Source organism: Acomys minous (genome assembly GCF_964271855.1).
Source record: "Acomys minous genome assembly, chromosome: 13".
Classification (NCBI taxonomy): Eukaryota; Metazoa; Chordata; class Mammalia; order Rodentia; family Muridae; genus Acomys; species Acomys minous.
In genome coordinates this window covers 15,606,434-15,628,360 of record NC_140495.1, presented here as the reverse complement: position 1 = coordinate 15,628,360, position 21,927 = coordinate 15,606,434, and the positions used below count along the sequence as shown (strand labels likewise).

Below are 21,927 nucleotides of genomic sequence, written 5' to 3'. Positions count from 1 at the left end.
AGGCTGGCCTTGAACTCACAGAGATCTGACTGCCGCTGCCTCCTGAGTGCTGGGATTAAAGGCCTGTGCCACACCACCTGGCCACACCTAGGTTTTTAATGGGTTTTGGAGGGTGAGGAGTGAGACGGGCTCTTACGTAGCACAGACTGGCCTGTAAGGCGCTTGCTTGCTTGAAGTTCTCATTCGGTCTCCTGAGTATTAGGATGGCAGACTTCTGCCCCCACACCCCACACAGTGCTGGGGCCTGAAGCCAAGGCTCTGTGCACGCTAGGCAAATACTCTAGCAACTCGGCTAGGACCACAGCTCTGGGCCCGTAAACTGGAAATATATATATAATCAAATAAGATAGACATAATATACTTGGATGGAAGCCAAAATTGCTCTGGATTAGATTGCCAAGAAAGGATTGAGTGACTTAAAGCCGAACCTTGAAGCAGTAACACTATTCCAGAAGAAATAGGCCAAGGATCAAATGTGGCGCGCGCTTGTAATGCCAACACTAAGCAGGCTGACACAAGAGGACGGCTTCAAGCTCAAGGACAGCTCGGGCCAGCCTGGGATGGGGGCCGTAGTGAGACCTCGTCTCAAAAAAGCCAAAGGACTGTCTGAGGAGCTCGGGGGAAGCCCATGAGATTGGAACATGGGGAAAAAAAGCATGGTGGTGCATGTCTGAATCCCCACAACTTGGGAAACCGCCCAAGAAGCAGGAAAGTTTAAACCAGCCCTGGCCCTATAGTGAGCGCCATGTCGGTCTTGGCTATATAACCAGCCCTGTCTCGAAAAGGAGGGTGCTGGAGAGATGGCTCAGCAGTTACGAACACAGCAAAGCCTGGAGTTTGGTTCCGAGCGCCCATGGGGAACAGCTCACAATTGCCTATAACTCCAGCTCCAGAGACCCATTGTCTCTGGCCTCCATGAGCACCTGCACACATGTGCACAGACACATTTTGAAAGTAAACTAGCTGGCCGTTGTGGCATACACCTGTAATCAGAACACTCAGAGAAGCAGAGGCAGGAAGATCCTTGAGTTCAAGGCCAGCCTGGTCTACAAAGTGAGTCCAGGACAGCCAAGGCTACACAGAGAAACCCTGTCTCAAAAAAGCAATGATAAAAATTATTAATAATAAGTTAAATAAACTTAGGAGGGAGTGGGAGAGAGAGTGAGCAATAGGTCTCTCAGAGCAGCTGGTATGCCACTGTGGTCTAGTATTTTCGGTGCTAGAGGTAGGCACAAAGCCATCCTCAATGAGGAATAGTAGCTGTGCATCTTTAGTACTCTTGGCTGCTTGGCTAAGCACGGTGACGCATGCCTTACTGTCAGCACTAAAGAGACAGATCAGAGGCCAGTGGATCTCTGTGACTTGGAGGCCAGTTTAGTATAAACAGGGAGTTCCAGGCCAGCCTGGGTCGCAAAGCAAAACCCTGTGTTCAAAAAGATAAAAAATAAAAGACTCAGCAGCTGTAACCGCTGTAGCTAGCCCATGAGCGGCTAAGACAGTGCAGCTGCAGGAGTTGGTGAGGTCGGAGTAACCTCACAGCTGTGCAGGCACTGGGGAGGTGTGGCAAGTGTGTCTCCCATCTGGGGCACTCTATTGGCAATGAGGTGGGCGTGTCAAGCACGGCATCAGGACAACACTACGCAGGCGCCAAGCTCACCCGTTTCCTTGGCGACGAGGATCCACGCGCCTCAACGGCTTAGCAACTGTCCTGTCCCAAGACTTCGATCCCGCCGCTGGAGTCTGTCCACCCCTCAGTGTTTTCAGTTTCGCCCATTCTGACTGCTGCTACCTGAAGCCAAGCGAATCCTGGCCCCTGGCATGGGTGACCTGGAGCTGCTGCTGCCTGGGGAGGCTGATGTGCTGGTGCGGGGCCTGCGCAGCTTCCAGCTGCGGGAGATGGGATCTGAAGGGTAAGGCGGCGGTGGCGGCTGCAACAGGTGGAAGTCATCTGGTCGTTTAGCGGAGGAGCTTAAAAGTGACATTGAAGAAAGGGTTGCGCAGTGTGGAGGGGCCTCCGAGTGTGTAGGCTTTTTGCTATAGACGGCTACGGCTCCCTGTTAACCCGTCTAGCCTCAGGACAGGCTCGCGGTAGATTCCAGTGGGCTCCAGCCCCAGCCTTCCCCGTGGCACATTTGCACACTCAGGTGTACATACATCCCTTCGCGGGCAGGTGGAGTAGGCAACACGAGAGCCTGGAGAAACTGAACATGCAAGCCATCATTGATGCCACTGTCAGCCACCACGGAGAGCCCATCCAGGAGCTGCTGGTCACCCATGGGAAGGTATGCCAGGTCACAGGCAGGACCCCTGCCTTCCTGCCCTACCTCTTGGGGACACTGGGCACCCGTTCTTCCTTCTCGCCTGTTATGCCTGACGTTCCTAATTGGGAAAGACGAACAACGTGTGTGTGTGTGTGTGTGTGTGTGTGTGTGTGTGTGTGTGTTTTCTTTTGAAATTAAAGTGTTGATCCATAGCCCGGGCGGCCGTTAGCTCACAACCTTCCTGTTTCTGCCTCCCAAGAGCTGGGGCTGCAGGCATGCCTCCCTACACCTGGCTACATGTCCTGTTGCACCCTTATTGGGGTTAATTAGGGAGACAGTCATGGAGCCTAGACTAGCCTAGACTGGGGGGGGGGGAGGCGAGGGAGGACCCAAGTGCTCCCCTGCCAACCTGAATTGACGAAGGAGATTCTCACTAAAGAGGAAGTGGGGCTTTCAAAATGGGGAAAGCAGCCTCTGTGACAACAAGAGGAGAAAGTAGAAGCCAAGAAGGCGCCTGGCTAGAGGGTGGGCCAAGGGTGGCATTAGTTTATGGGAAAGGGTTCCCCCTGGGGCCTGGAGAGATGCCTCAGCGGTTAAGAGCACTGTCTGTTCTTCCAAAGGACCTGGGTTCAATTCCCAGCATTCAATGGCAGCTCCCAACTGTCTGTAACTCCAGTTCTGAGGGATCTGACACCCTCACACCAATGCACATAAAGTAAAATGAAGTTGGTTTGTTTTTTTTTTTACGCCTTTAATCCCAGCACTCAGGAGGCAGAGGCAGGCAGATCTCTGTGAGTTCGAGGCCAGCCTGGTCTACAAAGTGAGTCCAGGACAGCCAAGGCTACACAGAGAAATCCTGTCTTGGGGGGGGGGTTAAAAAGCGTTGTGGGGAAGCAGGGTCAGAAAGGCAGAGCCGGGTACCAGGGGCTGGACTAGGAATAGGGCACAGTAAAGGGCCTAAGCAAGAGTGAAGCCATGGCACACAAAGCACCGTGGCTGGCCGGGTGACAGAGACCAGAGGAAGGGACACAGAGAGTAGAGCTAGCCTGAAAGGGATGCCTAGATGGGAAAGGATGGACTAAGGTGAAAGAGGGGCTGGGAAGGCCATCCAGTGGAAACAGCCGATGGCCCTTCAGAGATAATGAAGCAACGGGAACAGCAGGGACGTTGAGGGAACAAACGGAACCTGAGAGAGTCCAAAAGAGTAGGAGAGCTAACCTAGGCTAAAACGGGGGCGGGAGAGGTTTTTAGGCCAAGGTCCGTTTCATCCCAATTCCTCCCGCGCCCTTCACAGATCCCGACGCTGGTGGAGGAGCTAATTGCCGTGGAGATGTGGAAACAGAAGGTATTCCCGGTGCTCTGCCAGCTGGAGGACTTCAAGCCCCAGAACACCTTCCCCATCTACATGGTGGTGAGCTGGGCCTCCGGAGGGCCCTGGGCTGCAGGGAAAAACAGCTAACTGCCATGTCCCTCCCTCACAGCCCGGGCCTGTCCTCTCTGACAGGTGCACCACGAGGCTTCCATCATCAATCTTCTAGAGACAGTGTTCTTCCACAAGGTGAGACGCGCTCGCCGCAAGCCCAGAGCCTAGTGAGAGATGTCTGTGGGAGAGGGCATCAAAAACCCAAAAATATCCCCCTCCCTGAACCCCAGGAAGTGTGTGAGTCAGCAGATGACAAGGTCTTGGACCTAGTGGACTATTGCCACCGCAAGCTGATACTGCTGGTGGCACGGAGTGGCCGTGGTGACCCATCTGACGAGGAACAGTCCCAGGACAGTACCCCTATGCAAGTAAGCTAAGGTTTCCTGGACTTGGCAGAACCTGGACGTGAGCTCTCTCAGGCCTCCAGAGGCAGGAGTGAGTGCTGTGTGCCTTTGTCCCACCACCAGGAGCTGCAGAAACAGGCAGAGACGATGGAATTTGAGATCTCACTGAAAGCCCTGTCAGTGCTTCGCTACATCACGGATTGCGTGGACAGGTGGGCCTCCCTCCAGGGTCTGGGGCACACAATAAAGGGCTGTAAGACCTGGCCTGTAGCCTCTGCTAATCCCACCCCGCCCCACCCCCTGGCACCCCCACCTCACTCCAGCCTTTCTCTGAGTACCTTGAACCGCATGCTCTGTACTCACAACTTGCCCTGCCTCCTGGTGGAACTGCTGGAACACAGCCCCTGGAGCCGACGACTGGAAGGAGGTAAGGCACGGTAAGGCCCTCTCCCCACCCGCCGAGACCTAACTGGCTGCTTCCAGAGTACCCAAGGATTAAGGGAAGTAGACATCGTGCACACTGAGGGTACCAGGATGTCTCACCCATGGTGGGGCTAGATTTGACTGTGAGGCTGGCAAGGCCCGTGAGTCATTTATTGAGGACTCCGTTGTTCTGACAAGGCCCAGGCTCTCTTAACCTTGCCAGGGGGAGGAGACAGTCTCCGGTCCACACGCGCACCCCCTGCATGCAGTGAGCCGGTTCCCCTCCCCAGGCAAGCTGCAGCAATTTGAGAGTGGCCGCTGGCAGACAGTGGCCCCCTCAGAGCACGAAAAGTTGAACAAGCTGAATGGGCAAGTGTGGATCGCCCTGTACAACCTACTTCTCAGCCCTGAGGCCCGAGCCCGCTACTGCCTTACAAGCTTTGCCAAGGGACAGCTGCTTAAGGTGGAGAGAACTCACCGACCCCAGGCATCCCCACTGCCCCTCCCCCACCCCCCCTACCCCCATAGCATCCCTGCCTGTCCCTTCCTCTTTCCACACCTTGGGCTTCAGGTGACCTGGGAGCTGGTGAGATGTAAACCTTCCAAGTATACTCAGACATCTGGGGAACTCCCTGCCTCTGGGCCCTCTGGCTGGACCTGTTTCACAAGCCCCACCCCCACCTCCAATACCTTGCAGCTTCAGGCCTTCCTCACCGACACACTTCTTGACCAACTGCCCAACCTTGTTGATCTGAAGGGTTTCCTGGCCCACCTGGCCCTGGTCGAAACCCAGGCCCCTAAGAAGGACCTAGTGTTGGAACAGGTAAGCACCTTAACAAGTGAGGTGCTCGGGACCCATAGGACACTTGGCCAGCTCCTCTCTCCCTGTCACCTTATAATTCTCTTAGATCCCAGAAATCTGGGATCGGCTGGAACGAGAGAACAAAGGCAGATGGCAGGCTATTGCCAAGCACCAGCTGCAGCATGTGTTCAGCCCCTCAGAAAAGGATCTTCGTCTACAGGCACAGAGGTAAGGTCTGCTGAAGGCGTGGCATGCAGGTGTGCTTGGCGGGTGGGGGTGGGGCCGTGCTGGGTCAGGTGCGTTCAGATCTTCTTGACCCCTCTCCCAGGTGGGCTGAAACCTACAGGCTGGATGTCCTAGAGGCTATAGCTCCAGAGAGGCCCCGCTGTGCCTACTGTAACGCAGAGGCCTCCAAGCGCTGCTCCAGATGCCAAAATATGTGGTACTGCTGCAGGTGAGGGGCTCCTGGCACCGTGGTCGCCCTAAGCTCCGACCCTGGGTCCTCCCACAAGCACTGCTGCTCTCACACGCAGCCCACCCGCTGCAGGGAGTGTCAAGTCAAGCACTGGGAAAAGCACGGAAAGACGTGCGTTCTAGCAGCCCAAGGTGACAGAGCCAAGTGAAGACCTGTTGCTGCTGAGGGCCGACGCAAGCGCGCACCCAGAATGTGACTCTGAGCCCCAGGAACTCTGCCTGCCCCGTGTCAGACCTCAATTCCCTTGGTGAGGAACACAGCTGAGTCAAGCAGAGCTGCAAACCACCACCACAGGACACACACACACAAGCAAAGCCTCTTTACTTCCTGCCCCACCCAGCGAATACGTAGAGGACCAGGCCGCAGCATCAGCAAACTGGCAGACAGGGTTGGGGGCGGGGGGGGGGGCGGGAGGGCGTAAGCAAGGGCCGGATGTAGAGACCCTCTTCCCTTATGACACAGTAAAGCGAACTCATGAAACACATCAGTGTGGCGCTTTACTGTCGTCGTTGGGGCGGGGGGTGGGGAAGATGGGGCGAAGACTGGAAGGAAAGACTGGAAAGGGTCTTTTTGAAAGCGCCCACCCCGTACCCCCGCCCCGCCCCGCCCACAAGTCCACACCATCCCCTAGCCTTGGTTTCCATTGCGTTCTCCTCTGCTCTTTCCCGCCGCCCTGCCTTGATCCTGGGGGCGGTGCCGAAGTCGCGGCCCGCCCTGTGGCCTCGCCCGCTCAGCTCCTAGTCCGCTGCAGCACCGGCCTGCCCGGGCCATGTCGGCTGAGCCAGAACTCATTGAACTACGCGAGCTGGCACCGTCTGGGCGCATCGGCCCTGGTCGTACCCGGCTGGAGCGTGCCAACGCTCTGCGCATCGCGCCGGGCACAGCACGCAACTCGTCACAGCAGCACATCCCCGGTCGTGGCCACCGCTTCCAGCCTGCAGGGCCAGCCACGCACACGTGGTGCGACCTCTGTGGAGACTTCATCTGGGGCGTCGTGCGCAAGGGCCTACAGTGCGCGCGTGAGTAGCGGCCCCACACAGCCGGCGACAACAGAACGGGAGGTCAAAGGCAGCACCATGGCTGCGAGTCAAGTCGCAGCAGAGGGGGTCAGCAGTGATGCTCCTACAGATCAGGTCCCTTGCCCCATGAAGGGCGAGTGAGTGAGAAAATGGTTTATCACTTGTCGCACCCAGTCTCTGGCTGGTGCGCAGCTGGGCAGAGGCGGTTGCCTGTGAATACCAAGGTGCTGGTTTCAAGTTTGTCTTCAAAGTGCTGGGGCCGCTCTTGAAAAGCCTTTGTGCCTACTGTGCTCTGAGCCTACATTCCGAGGTCCGCCTCTTCCAGGCGACCGGATCACTGTGTTCCCCTCTAGATTCCTGGGGTGACTTCACCCACATATGATAGGGGGCCAGAAATAGAACCTTGGTTGAGCTCCTTGTAAGTAAGAATTCTGTTATTGAGTCTTTAACCAAGGTTTGTTTTGGGACAGGGATCCAGAGGCTAGAACATGGAACACAGCCACACCGTGTGGCTCTGACCTCTGACCTCCTGAGAAATAGCAGCAAACAGAACCACCCAGGGTGCTTTACACCCTCCAATCTCCTTGTGTTTAGATCTGCTTTCAGAGTTGAGTCTGTTGCTGAGAGTGTGGGCTTTAGGCATTCAGTTCTTTTCTTTTGGAGACGGAAGTCTCACTCTGTACCCACAGCTGGCCAGGAAGTCGCTATGCAGACCAGGCTGTGACAGAGATCCACCTGCCTCTGCCTCCCGAATTCTGAGGTGTAGTCTGAATTGGGAAATCAGTGCTTTCAGCCACATAGGAACCTAAGGGTGGTCCACCAGGCCTGTGGGTGCCGAGAGCTCGTCTCATTCACTATGTGAGCAGGGCACAAATTCAGCTAGGGAAGTGCAGCCGTGTGTGACAGAGTACCACAGGGACGCAAGAGCTGCTATGGTTCAACATTCTCAAAGAGGGAGTTCTGGAGGTGACAAGCAGGACAGTTTGGGCGTCGGACAGGAGGAAGATAAGGGAGAAATCAAAGGAAAGTGTAGGGTTCTGCTTCAAACTGGGCTATCAGTGATACCTTCTGCTGAGACAGGAAGCATGGGGTGGAGTGGAGGAAAAGTGAAAAATCTGGCCATGTTCATTTGGAATCTTTATTAGGACATTAAAATGAAGGCACTACACGTTGGATTGGATCTGAAGAGGCAAGTCAGTGCTGCCTCGGGTCTGGATCAGGTGAGGGTGGACAGCTCTGGGAAGGGCCCAGGTGAGAAACCTGGACATCAACTACTAGGCCTGGAAACTGAAACAGAACGAATGAAGGGGCTGCTAGCAAGGAGCTGCAGGGAAGCGGGAAGAAAACCCAGCCAGGAGTGCCATCCCTGGGCATCGAGGGGAGCAAGCGGAAAATGTCAAGGGTGTGACAGTTCTGATAATGGGAACAGAAGACAAAATTCAGACGTGTGCAGGGGATACTGTGGCACATACCTGTGGTCAGTCCCAGCACTCGGGCAGTGGGAGGCAGGAGCATCTCCCATTTCAAGGTTACTATGTGAGGCTAACCTGAACTACGCGAGACCCTTTCTCAAAAAGCAAAATAGGCTCGTGTAAACAAGTGAAGAGACAGATGACAATTAAATGCTTGCTTTTGCTTTCCAGTTAATGGCAAAGCTTAGTAGTAGCTCTGCCTGCGGTAGGCAAACACAAGTGTTGAGCAGGCTAGGGTCTCTAACTGCCTCAGGCCTTCCAGCCGGTCCCAGAGGTGCCTAACCAACGTCTCTAGGATCTGTGTAGCAGTGGACGGTAACCGGGCTTGAGAAAAACCCAGTCAAACCCCAATCTGTAGGGCAGGTGCTCCCTCAGTCAGTGGGTCACTTCGTCGCGCTCCCCCCGCCTCACGGCCAGCCCTTTCTGCAGACTGCAAGTTCACCTGCCACTACCGTTGTCGAGCGCTTGTCTGCCTGGACTGTTGCGGACCCCGAGACCTGGGCTGGGACCCCGCATTGGAGCGGGACACGAACGTGGTGAGCGCGGGGTCGTGGGAGTGCGGGCCGGGAGGGAGCCTGGGGCTCATCAGCCCTCAGTTCCGGGTTAGTCCCGGCGCCGCGCACAGTGATCGTCCCCATTATCGATTTCCTGGCATCAGAGTTCTGCTTGCGGGTTTGTCAGGCGCTCACTCCACGCCAAAACTTGAGCCCACAAACCACTGGCTGCGAAGGCGCGCCCTATCAGTGCACGCGCATTCTCACACATTGCTTCCGGCCCTGAGGCGACGTCGGTGCGCATGCGCACACGCCGGGGCATCATCCCTCTGGGAGGTGGGGCCAGAGAGGCGGAGCGGAGTTGAGATGCCTCCGGGATGAGGTCATTCCTCGAGTTGTAAAGTTGTGTCCCCGCCCCTCGGCGTTCCTTTCCGCCCCCCGCTGCCCCCCTCGACACCGGAGTTGGATTCTGGCTGTCGACGTTTCAGTCCTAACGGTTGCCGCGCGGCGCTGGGCTCGGCGCAAGCGCGTACTGACACGCTCGCAAGCACGCACGCGCCCGGGGCGGTGGTTGGAGGCTCCCCACGCAGTGGACTTAGGGATCTGGCGGGCACGGCGATGGGCGAGGCTGAGACTCCTTCCTTCGAAATGACCTGGAGCAGCACGACAAGCAGTGGCTACTGCAGCCAGGAGGACTCGGACTCCGAGCTCGAGCAGTACTTCACCGCGCGCACCTCGCTAGTCCGCAGGCCTCGCCGGGACCAGGTGGGAGCCGGGGGGGAGGAGGGGTGTTGCCGCCGACGGCGGGTGAGGGGCGGTCGCTGGGACCGGGCCCCTCCCCGGTAAGTTGCGGCGTGGAGAGTGAGTTGATGGGTAGCCTCCCCACCCCTGCTCCGCGAGCCTCTCGGCGGGTCCAGACGAAAACTGGCCCGGGAAATGTGTGTAGGGCTCTCTGCTTCGGGTAGAAGCCCGGTTCCGGCGCGCCGGTACTGAGTGCCCATGCTACTCTGCCCTTGCGGTCACAGACCGGTGGAGCCAGGGGAAGCAAGTCTGAAGCTTGGGTGGACCACAAGCGGGCATTATTCATCCATGACTAAGGCCAGCCTCGCTGCCCAAAAACGGCGTCTTAATTTCGCATTTGGGCGCTCCTACTCCCTCCCTGGGGGGAATAAGGAAGTGGAGGAGGAGTCCGCCGGGAAGTGAGAAGTTTGTTTGGGAGTGGACTCTGTTCCTTTCAACAGCCAGCCAAGTCCCCAGCCATTGCCGGGCCAACTCTGACAGCTGCTAGAATGTAGACGATTTGCCGATCTTCCCTTGCAGGGTGGAAGTGTGGAGAGGGGTTTGGGGAATATAGTAACAGGGCCTTGCTTTGGACTTTAAGCACTGGGAGCAGGGAGACTGTAAAGTGCCCTGAGAGGAGCTACTAATTTGAAGACCTAAGTGTGGTACGAGAGCAGCCGAACCTCTGAAGTCTCCCAGATGCACCCACACCATCAGAGACTTTCCTGGGAATATCGTGGTTGTGACCACCAAGTGCAGATAACTGGTCCGGAAGCCAGAATACCTCAGAAGAGCACAGAGCCGGGAGCATCAGGAAAGTGAGCTTTGGTACAAATTTCTCATGGACGGACTGCTACTTGACACGTCAAAAGCTTTAGTCCATCCTCTAGACTCAGTGTGGGGCCCTGGGAGTGTCTCCCTACCACTCAGCCTGCGTCATCTACTATGGCAAGGTGGAAAAAGACACAAGATACTATCCAGCTGAAAGGCATAGAAAGAGAAGACTTGTTTAAAAGCAGCTCAAGTCTGTAGCTAGCTCAGCTGTGCTCAGAGTGCTCAGCAGGCATGATGGCCTGGCTTCCAACCGTTAAGGAACCAAACAAAACAAAAAGGAAGCTTAGAAGTCCCAAAGAGCAAATAAAGTAAAATTGTGAGGGCTGGGGATATAGTTCAGTGCTGCAGCACTTGCCTAGCATGTGTGAGGCCGTGGGTTCAAGTCCCAGCCCAGATCTTCTGAGCATTCTCTGGGGCCTGGGCGTTGGTCAGTGGCGGTGCCAGCTGTGTTTCTTCCAGTTGCATCCCAACCAGGGCAGTTCTGATAGCAACAGGAGGACTGAGGCACTGAGGCCAAGTGAGTTTGGTAGAGGAAAGTCTGTTCTGGCTGCCCTGAGCCATACTCCACCCTTCCAGCCAAAACCAAGTCCCTGAAGAACTGAAGGCTTTGGGCTAAGTGTCTAGCCGGCAAAGGGAAGAGCAGACGCCTACCTGCTTGGTACTGGCTGGTAGGACAGGCTCTGCCAGGAAGTTGCCTGTATACCTCTGGCAGACTGGAACCTGGCTTGAAGCCACTTTGTATGTAGCTTGAGTCAAGGGTAAACACTATGTCACGGTGATTTCTTCACTATGCGAGACGTGTGGGACTGGCCCCAAGAAACCCACTAAGGTGTGCAAACACTGCAGAGATCACCTTTCCCCTCAAGCCTGCTGGAAGTTGAACTGCTCATGTGCATCAGCTCCCATGCTTCTGACCCTGTAGTGGGCCATGTTCAGTGCCTGTACAAAGTGGGAGAGCAGGCAGCCTTCTTCAGATCAAACTCTGGCCCAGCTAGAGTTCTGGGTTTGATTCGGGGGGGGGGGGGGTGATACTAGGGACTGAAGGGCCCTGCACGCACAAGGCAAGTGCTCTTATCACTGAACTATACTAACATCCCCAAAGAGTGTTGTCACTAAACACCCTAACAGTTCTTTGTGTTTTCCTGGCCGCTTGCCACATGCCGTCATGTGTCTATGTGTCTATAATGTCCTTAGTGCTGAGGTGACCCCAGGCAGCAGAAAGCCAAATGACTCTATCTTTGCAGTCTCCGTCTATAGCATACAAAACCAGGAGCAGTGATGGGTTCAGAGCGTATGGGTTTGGTGACAGGACCAAAATCAAGTTCCAAGGGCTGTTCTAGAAGGCTGGCTGGCTTGCTTGCTTGCTTGCTTTTTTAAAGTCTTGGGCCGGGGCTAGGGAGTTGGCTCAGAGGTTAAGAGCACTGGTTGCTCTTCCAGAGGTCCTGAATTCAATTCCCAGCAACCACACGGTGGCTCACAACCATCTATCATGAGACCTGGTACCCTCTGCAGGTGTAAAAGCAGGCAGAACACTGTATATATAATAAATAAATCTTTAAAAAAAATAATAAAGGCCTTGGGCTTTTCAAGGGCCCTGTATCCATGCAGGTCTGTCTTTTAGGATGAGGGCCCTGTATCCATGCAGGTCTGTCTTTTAGGATGAGGGCCCTGTATCCATGCTGCCTGTCTTTTAGGATGAGGGCCCTGTATCCATGCCGGCCTGTCTTTTAGGATGAGGGCCCTGTATCCATGCCGCCCTGTCTTTTAGGATGAGGGCCCTGTATCCATGCTGCCTGTCTTTTAGGATGAGGGCCCTGTATCCATGCCGCCCTGTCTTTTAGGATGAGGGCCCTGTATCCATGCTGCCCTGTCTTTTAGGGTGAGGGCCCTGTATCCATGCTGCCCTGTCTTTTAGGGTGAGGGCCCTGTATCCATGCCGCCCTGTCTTTTAGGGTGAGGGCCCTGTATCCATGCTGCCCTGTCTTTTAGGATGAGGGCCCTGTATCCATGCTGCCCTGTCTTTTAGGGTGAGGGCCCTGTATCCATGCTGCCCTGTCTTTTAGGGTGAGGGCCCTGTATCCATGCTGCCCTGTCTTTTAGGATGAGGGCCCTGTATCCATACTGCCTGTCTTTTAGAATGAGGGCCCTGTATCCATGCTGCCCTGTCTTTTAGGATGAGGGCCCTGTATCCATGCTGCCCTGTCTTTTAGGATGAGGGCCCTGTATCCATGCTGCCTGTCTTTTAGGATGAGGGCCCTATATCCATGTCGCCCTGTCTTTTAGGATGAGCCTGTAGAGCGGCAGACACCTGATCTTTCTCAAGCTGAGACTGAGCAGAAGATCAAGGATTACAATGGCCAGATCAACAGCAACCTCTTCATGAGCCTGGTGAGTTGACTGCTCCAGTAAGGAGTGTGGGAAGGAATCCAGCTGTGGGCCAGGTGTGCAAAGAGTCATAGCCTAAGCATCCTTGGGAGGGCCCAAGCAGTGATCTGTGCACACCTGGCCCTGCCCCCGTTGGATACCACCTAGCCGCTTCCATCTCCAGTGGAACCTCCTGTTATGGTGTAGTTTTCCTTTGTCTCTCTTTCAGAACAAGGATGGCTCCTACACAGGCTTCATCAAGGTTCAGCTGAAACTGGTGCGTCCTGTCTCAGTGCCTTCCAGCAAGAAGCCGCCTTCCTTACAGGATGCTCGGCGGGGCACAGGGCGGAGCACAGCCGTGAGACGCCGCACCTCCTTTTACTTGCCTAAGGATGCTGTTAAGCACCTGCATGTTCTATCTCGAACACGGGCACGTGAGGTCATTGAGGCTCTGCTCCGAAAATTCATGGTAGTGGATGACCCTCGCAAGTTTGCACTCTTCGAACGAACCGAACGTCATGGCCAAGGTAGGCTTCCTGTCACAGCCCTCCCTGTGGAAGGGGAGGTATATGTCACATACCCAGGCACCTGAGCCTGGCTCTAATCATTCACCCCACCCCCACCCGCCTGATTTCCAGTATACGTCCGGAAACTGTCAGACGATGAGCAGCCCTTGAAGCTCCGGCTTCTCGCAGGGCCCAGTGAAAAGGCCCTGAGCTTTGTCATGAAGGAGAACGACTCTGGGGAGGTGAATGTGAGTAATGGTTTTTACTATCACTAGACAAAGCTAGTGGGAGGCAGCTACAGTGAGTGTTTCGGGAGAAACCGGGCTAGAGGACAGACCCTGCCCCACCTCTCCAAGAATACACAGGTCCTGGAATGAACGTACACATCCAGGACACTCAAGCCAAGGTCTAGAGCCTGTCCCAAGAAACTAAGAAGAAGCTGAATCTAATGGTCCATATTGTAATCACAGTACTTGGGAGACTGAAACAGGATTGGTATGAGTTTGGGGATCAGCCTGGGCTAGTGTCCTAATGTTTTGTTGTTTCCTGGTACTGAAAATTCTTCCAAAGATTGAGGGATTTGATTGACTCATGGTGACCCAAGACAAGTTCTGAACTACACAGATGTAGGCTCAGAGACAGCTCAGCAGTTAAAGAGTGCTTGCTGGGGCTGGAGAGATGGCTCAGAGGTTAAGAGCACTGCCTGCTCTTCCAGAGGTCCTGAGTTCAGTTCCCAGCAACCACATGGTGGCTCACAACCATATATAATGAGATCTGATGCCCTCTTCGGGCCTGCAGGTGTACATGCAGGCAGAGCACTCTGTGTGTCTGTCTGTCTCTCTCTCTCTCTCTCTTTCTCTATCTATCTATCTATCTATCTATCTATCTATCTATCTATATATATAATGAATCTTTTAAAAAAAGAATGCTTAGCCGGGCGTGGTGGCGCACGCCTTTAATCCCAGCACTCGGGAGGCAGAGGCGGGCGGATCACTGAGTTCGAGGCCAGCCTGGTCTACAAAGTGAGTCCAGGACAGCCAAGGCTACACAGAGAAACCCTGTCTCGAAAAACCAAAAAAAAAAAAAAAAAAAAGAATGCTTGCTGCTTTTCCAGAAGACCCAGGTTCTGTTTGAAGCACCCATATTGGGTGGCCTCCACTCACCTGCAACTCCAGCTCCAAAGGATTTGACTTCCTCTTCTGGCCTCAGAGAGTGCCTGCACTCATGTGCACATAACCCCACACAGAAATGCACACACATATGTACACAAAATTAAAACAATGGGGTTGGAAAGATGGCTCAGTGGTTAAAAGCACTTACTGCTCATGCAGAGGACCTGGATTAGGTTTTTAGCACCCATGTAGAAGTTTACAGCTGTGCATAATTCCAGACCATGAACACAGCACACATGCCTGCCTGTAGGCAAAACACTTACACACATAAAAAACCTTTTTAAAAAAGACTTATTTTATATGTGTGAATGTTTTGCCTACGTGTATACATGTCCCATAGAAGTCAAAAGAAAGTGTTGGCTCTCTTGGAACTACAGTTACAGGTGATTGGAAGCCACCATGTGGGTGCTGTAAGAGCAATCAGTGCTCCTAACCACTGAACCATCTCTCTAGCCCCTAACACAAGCCTTTTGTTTTGTTTTGTTTTGTTTTGAGATAGGGTTTCTCTTGTAGTCCTGGCTGTTCTAGACTCTCTTTGTAGACCAGACTGGTCTTGAACTCACAGAGATCTGCCTGCCTCTGCCTCCTGAGTGCTAGGATTAAAGGTGTGTGCAACTATAACTGGCCCTAACACAAATCTTTAAAAATAAATAAGTAGAAAAATTAGAAAAGTCTTCACAGGTGTAACAGGAAAACATGAAGGCCCACTTTCAAGCGTTAGGACTTTTTAACCTGCTCTTCCTAGAGAGGCCTAGTGACATTGGCCTGTAATCTCAACTACTTGGAATGCTGAAGCAGGAGGATCACAAGTTCAAAGCCTTCCTGGGCTATAGAGTGACTTAACGGCCAGTCTGGGTTAACTTAGTGAGACCCAATTTCAAAAACAGCCGAGCACAGTGGCACATGCCTGTAATCCCAGCACTCAGAGAGGCAGAGGCAGGTGGATCTCTGTGAGTTCCAGGCCAGTCTGGTCTACAAATCAAGTCCAGGCTACACAGAGAAACCCTGTCTTGACAAAACAAAGCAAAAAACCAAGAAAGACAAAAAATGTCTCACAGGCTGGAGAGATGGCTCAGTGGTTAAGAGCGCCACCTATTATCCCAAAGGTCCTGAGTTCAGATCCCAGCAACCACATGGTGCCTCACAACCATCTGTAATGTGATCTGATGCCCTCTTCTGGCCTACAGTTGTACATGCAGGTAGAAAACAGTATACATAACAATAAATCAATAAATCGTTTTTAAAAAAAAAGAGAAAGGAAGAAAATGTCTCACAGCTGATCTTATTATGGAGGCGTTTTCTCAGGTGAGGTTCCTCCTTTCAGATGACTCTAGCTTGTGTCAAGCTGACCTAAAACAGCCAGTACAGTCCAATTCCCAGTAGCGTAAAAGAAAAGGCTTTACCTAGGGGTTAGTATGTGGCTCAGTGGTAAGAGTGTATGTTTAGCATGCACAAAGCGCACCAGTGGAAGGAAGAAAGGAAAGAAAGAAAAAGGAATAAAAGCAGGGTGGGGAAGGTGGTTTCTTGGGAATTTACTTAGTGGTAAAGGAAAATCTAACATGCTTACATTTATGACATCTTGGGTTTGATCATAGCCAATCGCGGGGAGAGGGAGAGAGGGAGAGGGAGCGAGCGCACACCTAGCAACAGATATCTAGAGAACATCCTAATTGAGTGTTCTCTGAGGTGGTTTGGTTTGGTTTTTGTTTTTGTTTGTTTGTTTTGAGACAGGGTTTCTCTCTGTAACCTTGGCTGTCCTGGACTTGCTTGTAGACCAGGCTGAGCCTCAAACTCACACCAATCCACCTGCCTCTGCCTCCCGAGTGCTAGGATTAAAGGCGTGTGCCATCACCGCCCAGCACAGACTATGTTTTCTATGTATCATGGTGATATATACTTGTAATCCCAGCATTTCAGAAGCAGAAACAGGAAGATCACAAGTTTGAGATTAAACTGAGCTACATAGCAAGTTCAGGGCCAGCCCTTGCTTCATGGCAAGACTCAGACTTAAAAAACAAATGCCTTTAATCCCAACACTCGGGAGGCAGAGGCAGGTGGATCGCTGTGAGTTCAAGGCCAGCCTGGTTTACAAAGTGAGTCCAGGACAGCCAAGGCTACACAGAAAAACCCTGTCTCGAAAAACCAAAAACAAAATAGAAGGCTAAAAGTTGGCTTAGTGCCAGGTGTGGTGGCGCACGCCTTTAATTCCAGCACTTGGGAGGAAGAGGCAGGCTGATTGCTGTGAGTTTGAGGCCAGCCTGATCTACAAAGCAAGTCCAGGAAAGTCAAGGCTACACAGAGAGACCCTGTCTTGAAAAACAAGAGTTGGCTTAGTGATTAAGAGCACATGTTGGTCTTACTGAGGACTAGGGTTTGATTCCCACCACCCACATAGCAGTTCACAACCATCTGTAACTCCAGTTCAGGGGTTTTACGCTCTCTTTCCTGACCTCTGTGGGCTCCAGGCATACATACGAGATATACAGATAGAGATGTAGATGCAGACAAAACACCCATACACATAAATACTCAAAAACAGCTAAGGAGAGAAATGAAAAAGAAGGTACTATCAGGACAGACGCCCGGTCCTAACTAACTTGTGTGACCCTGATGCATTAGTCTCTGAGGAGAGTCTGCCAGCTTAGCCCATGTGCCTCTCCTCTGCCCCTTTGCAGTGGGATGCCTTCAGCATGCCTGAACTGCACAATTTCCTACGCATCCTGCAGCGGGAAGAAGAGGAGCACCTCCGCCAGATCCTGCAGAAGTATTCTCGTTGCCGCCAGAAGATCCAGGAGGCCCTGCATGCCTGTCCTTTGGGGTGACCTTTTGTATCCCTGGGTGGCAGGAGGAGAATAGGCAGTGCGAAGCGCGTGCCGTGTGAGTGTGACAGGGCCCGGGGGGCCTGAGGAATGAGTGTGCCTGGAGGTCTTCCTCTGCTAAAGGGACTGAGCCCAGAGAAGAGTGAAGGAGCTGGTCCTCTACCAGTGGATATGGCAGGGCATGGCTTTGCAGCCCGCTGCCCCTTATGTACCAGATCATACTCTGGGTAGCCGCTCCAGTCTTTCATCAGGGTCTCAGCTGTGAGAATCTTAGGGAATCTACAAATAGAACAAGGAGGTGTTTGCAGAGGTGAGGGCTCTTATCTATGGAGAAAGATTGGGGTCATGAATGAGTCTCAGGATAGCCCTATCAGCACCAAGGGTGGCTGCTCAGAGTAACGCAGGCACTAAGGTAGGGTCTGGGTTTCCCTCTTACAGTGCCTTCTAATGAACACACCTTGGGGTTAGGGAGGGCTGGCCAGTACACCTGCAGTGCGGCAGTGCCTCCTCTGAGGGAGTCGTTGCTGGACCAGACCCACTTCTTGTTTGCCAAAGCCAGAGTCTCCCTCAGATATTTCTGATAAAGTGCGTGAATGTATGTAATGCTGTGTGGCCTCAGCTGCAGGCCTCCTGTGGGGAAAGGGATGGGGGTGTGACAGTCGTCATCAAGGCCTGAAGCCTGAGAGAATTGGCTGAATAAAGGGTTAAGAATCTTTCTGGTTTTGGACTCTATAGATGTGGGCCCAGTCAGGGTAGCACCTACTGAGCGTGACTGCCAACAGTGACTGGCACATCCGGGGGGCATCCTTTCCAGGACCACAGGGGAACCAATGTTAGGAGATGCACGCCTGTGGATTCCGGTGTCTTTCAACCCCCGGGGGCTGAGGTCATGGTAGAAAGGAGAATTAGCTACACAGGGCACCAACTCAGAGAAACCGTAGCAATGACCCGTTTACCAGATAACCACTTATGGGTACAGCCACACTTGACATGCTACAAGGGTACAGCTGCTAACAGCTCTTGTTTTCCTGAAGTACATTATCTGCTGAGTTTACAGTGGTGAGTTTAGGTTCCTTCAGACTTCAAATATAGCCATAAGAAATTTGAGCAAAAAGTTGGTTTTTAAAGTCATTTGGCACCCTGTGTAGTTACTCCCTCCTTTAACCCAGCATTCAGGAGGCAGAGGCAAGTGGATGTGAGTTTGAAGCCAGCCTGTTATACATACCAAGTTCCAGGCCAACTAAGGCTAACGTGAGAATCTGCCTCAAGCCAGCCAGGCGTGGTGGTGCGCGTCTGTAGTCCCAGCACTCAGGGAGGCAGAGGTGGATCCACTGTGAGTTTGAGGCTAGCCTAGTCTACAAAGCGCGTCCAGGACAGCCAAAACTACCCAGAGAAACTCTGTCTCAAAAAACAAAACAAAACCCAACAGCACAAGATAATAAAGACATCTACCAAGTTCCTTAATTTTTTAACGTGCAAAAGTGACAACTGCAAAGATACAGTTGTGAAAACAGGCTAAATGTATCCTAGTCTGGGGCAGGCCTAAGTTCCCTTTGAGGGTGAAAGGGCGACCTAACTGAGCATTGCCACTTGGCCCTTGGACGTTAGGGACTTTGGGACAATCACACGCGGCGACCTTAAAGTCAAAAACAACACATTACCTCCGCTTTTCTGACCCTTGGGACCCATAGCCTTCTGGGACCTGGAGGCAGCGCATCCTAGGGTGTTGAGCTTCTGAGTGTGGCCATTGGTTGTACTCCGCAGACTGACAAGCGCTTTAGCCACTCAGAGGGGGCAGCGTGCAGGGCGTGCGGAAGCGGAAGTGAGGTTTCCGTGGAGACAGCAGAGCCTGCGGAAGGCGGCGGCAGCGGCGGCAGCACCTGCGAGTGGAGGCTGGGGCAGGGCATGGTCGCGCCCGCCGCACTGTGAGAGCGGAGCGGCCGCTGGGTCCGCCATGCGCCGGTGGGGCTGACATGGGCGCCAGCGGCTCCAAAGCTCGGGGCCTCTGGCCCTTTGCCTCTGCTACGGGGGGCGGCGGCCCTGAGGCGGCGGGCGCTGAGCAGTCTTTGGTGCGGTCTCGAGCCCGAGCGGTGCCTCCCTTCGTATTCACGCGCCGCGGGTAAGGGCATGGGTATCTGCCTTGGGGAGGACATCCGGGAAATAGAAACGCCCCCTACGTTTGAATGAGGACGAATGTCATATTTTGGGTCTTCGTCAGAGCAAGGGGAAAAGAAAGCCAAGCTACCCAGAAGGTCTATTTGGAGAAGAGTTGGCCGAGGCTTGCCCCTTGGGTAGAAGCTCCTCCATAATACAGCTAAAACGGTCTCTGACAGTCTTAAGATCTTCGTTTCCTCCCACTCAGCCTGCAAATTTAAGGCGTTTATGTACCTTCTATTCTAACAATAAGCCTTAGAGGAATCTAAGGAAAAATGACCTTCTGTTTAGGTATCTTGCTTTCCCCACGGTGAAGTTGGACCTCTGAGAGTAGTGTCCGGAAAAGCAGAGCTAGGCCTCACTGTTGAGGTGGGGCCACTGGGGAGGGGGGGGCCTTCACCCAGTTAGATTCTCTAGATCTGGTGCAGTAACCTAAACCTTTCCCCCACGCCCCCCCGGGGGGGCCTCCCACAAAATGGCCTGGACCTTGTGGGCTCCTAGGGACTGACACTCCCCGTGGTGGAAATGTGACAGTAAATACCAGAGACCCGACAGTCTCCATTAGGCTGTACGGACCACTTGGGAATGACTGGGAATGCAGCCTTCCTGGCTCAGACATCCACGATCTTGGTCTTTGGCCCAGAACCAGCAGTTGTCTTTAGAAGTGAGGCCAGTATGCCCAGGCCATTACCTCACCCACATTTTTGTTTGGTTTTCAAGACAAAGTCTTGTGTAGTGTTGGCTGGCTTGGAACTCACTCTGTTGACCACCAGGCTGGGCTTGAACTCAGAATGATCCACCTGCCTCTGCCTTCAGAGCACTGTAATTAAAGGCGTGCACCACCACGGCCTGGATGCCCCACCCACTTTATATGCCCTAGGTGAAGGGCCTGAATTGGCTTGGTCGCCTAGACAGTGTGCTCCCATACCACCTCCTGTTAGTGTGACAGAGTAGCAGCGGCGTTGCTGCACTCTTTGCTTCCTTCTGGTAGATTCCAAGCACCATGCAAAGAGTTCTTCGGGCATACTACTGTTCTTCCACCAAGATGAAGATGATACCTCTTCACTTGGGGCTCAGCACACTTCCCCTGTGGTCTGTGGCATTTGCCAGGATCTGGTGTGATGCTCCAACCCAGCTTGTTCCCTTCTCCACACAGCTCCATGTTCTACGATGAAGATGGCGATCTGGCTCACGAGTTCTATGAGGAGACAATTGTCACCAAGAACGGACAGAAGCGAGCCAAGCTGAGGCGGATACATAAGAATCTGATTCCTCAGGTGAGGGGCTGGGCAGTGGTCACAGAGCCTACATCCGCATGTCAACAAAGATACAGATGGGGCTTATTGGGGAGGGGGGAGCTGGGAATAAGAGGAAGACTCATAGCACGGAGGCCCACAGCCAATCTTCACTAGCCTCTGTTTCCATGGCAGGGCATCGTGAGGCTGGATCCCCCCCGAATCCACGTGGATTTCCCCGTGATCCTCTATGAAGTGTGAGCCTGTGGCATGGCAGACACAAGCACCCACTGCCCCAGCAAGAAACTCCCAGGCTCAAGGTGCAGCTTCCGTTCAGGAGTCCAGGCTGGTGCCACAACCCTGAATAAACTAAACTCCGTTGGCCCAGAACCTTCAGCTGTAAGAGGGGTGGTCCCTCAGTGTGAACTGGCGTTGGTCGATGTCTGAACAATAAGCGGCTGGTGACTGGCGAGGGTTAATGGCAGGATTAGCAGCCCGTTTCCCCCAGCCACTTCTGCAAGAAGCCTGGCAGGGCACGTGGCTGGTCAGGAATGGCCTGGGTCCTAGTTACTTGCCTGACCTGCTTTCTTCCAAGCTTGCCTAGGGCCCGGCCCTCCTAGAAGCTACAGCACTTTACAAACAAAGTCTGCCTTCTTCCAGTCCCTGGGCTGTAGGGGCTGTACCCAAGTGGGAACTCCCTTTCCCTCACTTCCCTCACCCCTAGTCAAGAGCATTTCAGCCGTTTGCTACCTCGACTCCTCCTGTGTTGGACAGAGACTGGGGATAGATAGTACCAGCCTCGTTCTCCCTGCCTACCTACCACCGTTGCCCCTGTCAGAAGGACCTGTACTTGTGGGGCTTGCCCCACACTACACATTCTGTCTAGTCTCCCTTGTCTTTTGCACCCATCCCACACATCCCCAGTTTGTGGGGGCGAGGCGGTTAAGAAGCAACACAGTAGGGCTGGTGACAGTAGCTATGAGGAGCCCATCACCCCTTCTCCTACAGTATCTTCACCCCTTCAGGGTCAGCTAAGGGAAAGGCCTGACGCTCTTGGTAAGGATACAAAGGAGGGAAAAATACATAAAAGCAGTGATCAAAAATGTGAAGGTTTGTAAATAGATGACGATGATAATGTTGAGGCAGAGTCTGATTTCTATATAGAGATGGCTTTAAGAAAAATTCCGTATTTGTGGAAGCTCTGTGCTTCTAGAATGTGGGCAATGGCTTGGGGAGGGTGGTCCCCAGCATAGGAAGACTGTTGTGCTATTTGTTCAGTTTCAATAAAATCATTTGTAGACCCTGCACCTGAGTGGCTTCAGTGAGGTGTAACACCCAGCGTCTAAGCTG

The 21,927-nt window shown here is 53.4% G+C and overlaps 3 protein-coding genes across 6 annotated transcripts; all 3 read left to right on the top strand.

Moving 5' to 3' along the window:
- The first annotated feature begins 1,606 nt into the window (after window positions 1-1,606).
- ZMYND10 (zinc finger MYND-type containing 10) lies at window positions 1,607-6,122 on the top strand. Its single transcript, XM_084752709.1, has 12 exons — window positions 1,607-1,910; window positions 2,171-2,282; window positions 3,556-3,672; window positions 3,766-3,819; window positions 3,915-4,052; window positions 4,152-4,240; window positions 4,352-4,455; window positions 4,742-4,914; window positions 5,149-5,274; window positions 5,360-5,481; window positions 5,582-5,707; window positions 5,801-6,122. The coding sequence occupies exons 1-12, from the start codon at window positions 1,819-1,821 to the stop codon at window positions 5,874-5,876; spliced, it is 1,329 nt and encodes a 442-aa protein (XP_084608835.1). The 5' UTR covers window positions 1,607-1,818; the 3' UTR covers window positions 5,877-6,122.
- Window positions 6,123-6,366: 244 nt separating this feature from the next.
- RASSF1 (Ras association domain family member 1) lies at window positions 6,367-17,901 on the top strand. Of its 4 annotated transcripts, XM_084752738.1 has the most exons (6): window positions 6,367-6,747; window positions 8,649-8,755; window positions 12,611-12,715; window positions 12,921-13,218; window positions 13,330-13,445; window positions 17,045-17,901. In XM_084752738.1, the coding sequence occupies exons 1-6, from the start codon at window positions 6,498-6,500 to the stop codon at window positions 17,189-17,191; spliced, it is 1,023 nt and encodes a 340-aa protein (XP_084608864.1). In that variant the 5' UTR covers window positions 6,367-6,497; the 3' UTR covers window positions 17,192-17,901. The 4 variants fall into 4 exon arrangements, with proteins under 4 accessions (XP_084608864.1, XP_084608867.1, XP_084608865.1 ...); XM_084752741.1 differs by lacking the exon at window positions 8,649-8,755 and having other exon boundaries at window positions 6,726-6,747; XM_084752739.1 differs by lacking the exons at window positions 6,367-6,747; window positions 8,649-8,755 and adding an exon at window positions 8,769-9,478.
- Window positions 17,902-19,022: 1,121 nt separating this feature from the next.
- On the top strand, window positions 19,023-21,884 carry TUSC2 (tumor suppressor 2, mitochondrial calcium regulator). The gene is made up of 3 exons (XM_084752784.1): window positions 19,023-19,307; window positions 20,499-20,619; window positions 20,773-21,884. The coding sequence occupies exons 1-3, from the start codon at window positions 19,162-19,164 to the stop codon at window positions 20,836-20,838; spliced, it is 333 nt and encodes a 110-aa protein (XP_084608910.1). The 5' UTR covers window positions 19,023-19,161; the 3' UTR covers window positions 20,839-21,884.
- The last annotated feature ends 43 nt before the right edge of the window (window positions 21,885-21,927 follow it).

Bases quoted from the DNA above. Each gene is read 5' to 3' on its own strand.
- ZMYND10 (XM_084752709.1), top strand. From the start codon at position 1,819: ATGGGTGACCTGGAGCTGCTGCTGCCTGGGGAGGCTGATGTGCTGGTG. The intron at 3,820-3,914 runs GTGAGACGCGCT...CCTGAACCCCAG, and splicing joins AGACAGTGTTCTTCCACAAG to GAAGTGTGTGAGTCAGCAGA. The intron at 4,241-4,351 runs GTGGGCCTCCCT...ACCTCACTCCAG, and splicing joins ATCACGGATTGCGTGGACAG to CCTTTCTCTGAGTACCTTGA.
- RASSF1 (XM_084752738.1), top strand. From the start codon at position 6,498: ATGTCGGCTGAGCCAGAACTCATTGAACTACGCGAGCTGGCACCGTCT. The intron at 13,219-13,329 runs GTAGGCTTCCTG...CCTGATTTCCAG, and splicing joins AACCGAACGTCATGGCCAAG to TATACGTCCGGAAACTGTCA. The intron at 13,446-17,044 runs GTGAGTAATGGT...GCCCCTTTGCAG, and splicing joins ACGACTCTGGGGAGGTGAAT to TGGGATGCCTTCAGCATGCC.
- TUSC2 (XM_084752784.1), top strand. From the start codon at position 19,162: ATGGGCGCCAGCGGCTCCAAAGCTCGGGGCCTCTGGCCCTTTGCCTCT. The intron at 19,308-20,498 runs GTAAGGGCATGG...TTCTCCACACAG, and splicing joins TTCGTATTCACGCGCCGCGG to CTCCATGTTCTACGATGAAG. The intron at 20,620-20,772 runs GTGAGGGGCTGG...TTTCCATGGCAG, and splicing joins ATAAGAATCTGATTCCTCAG to GGCATCGTGAGGCTGGATCC.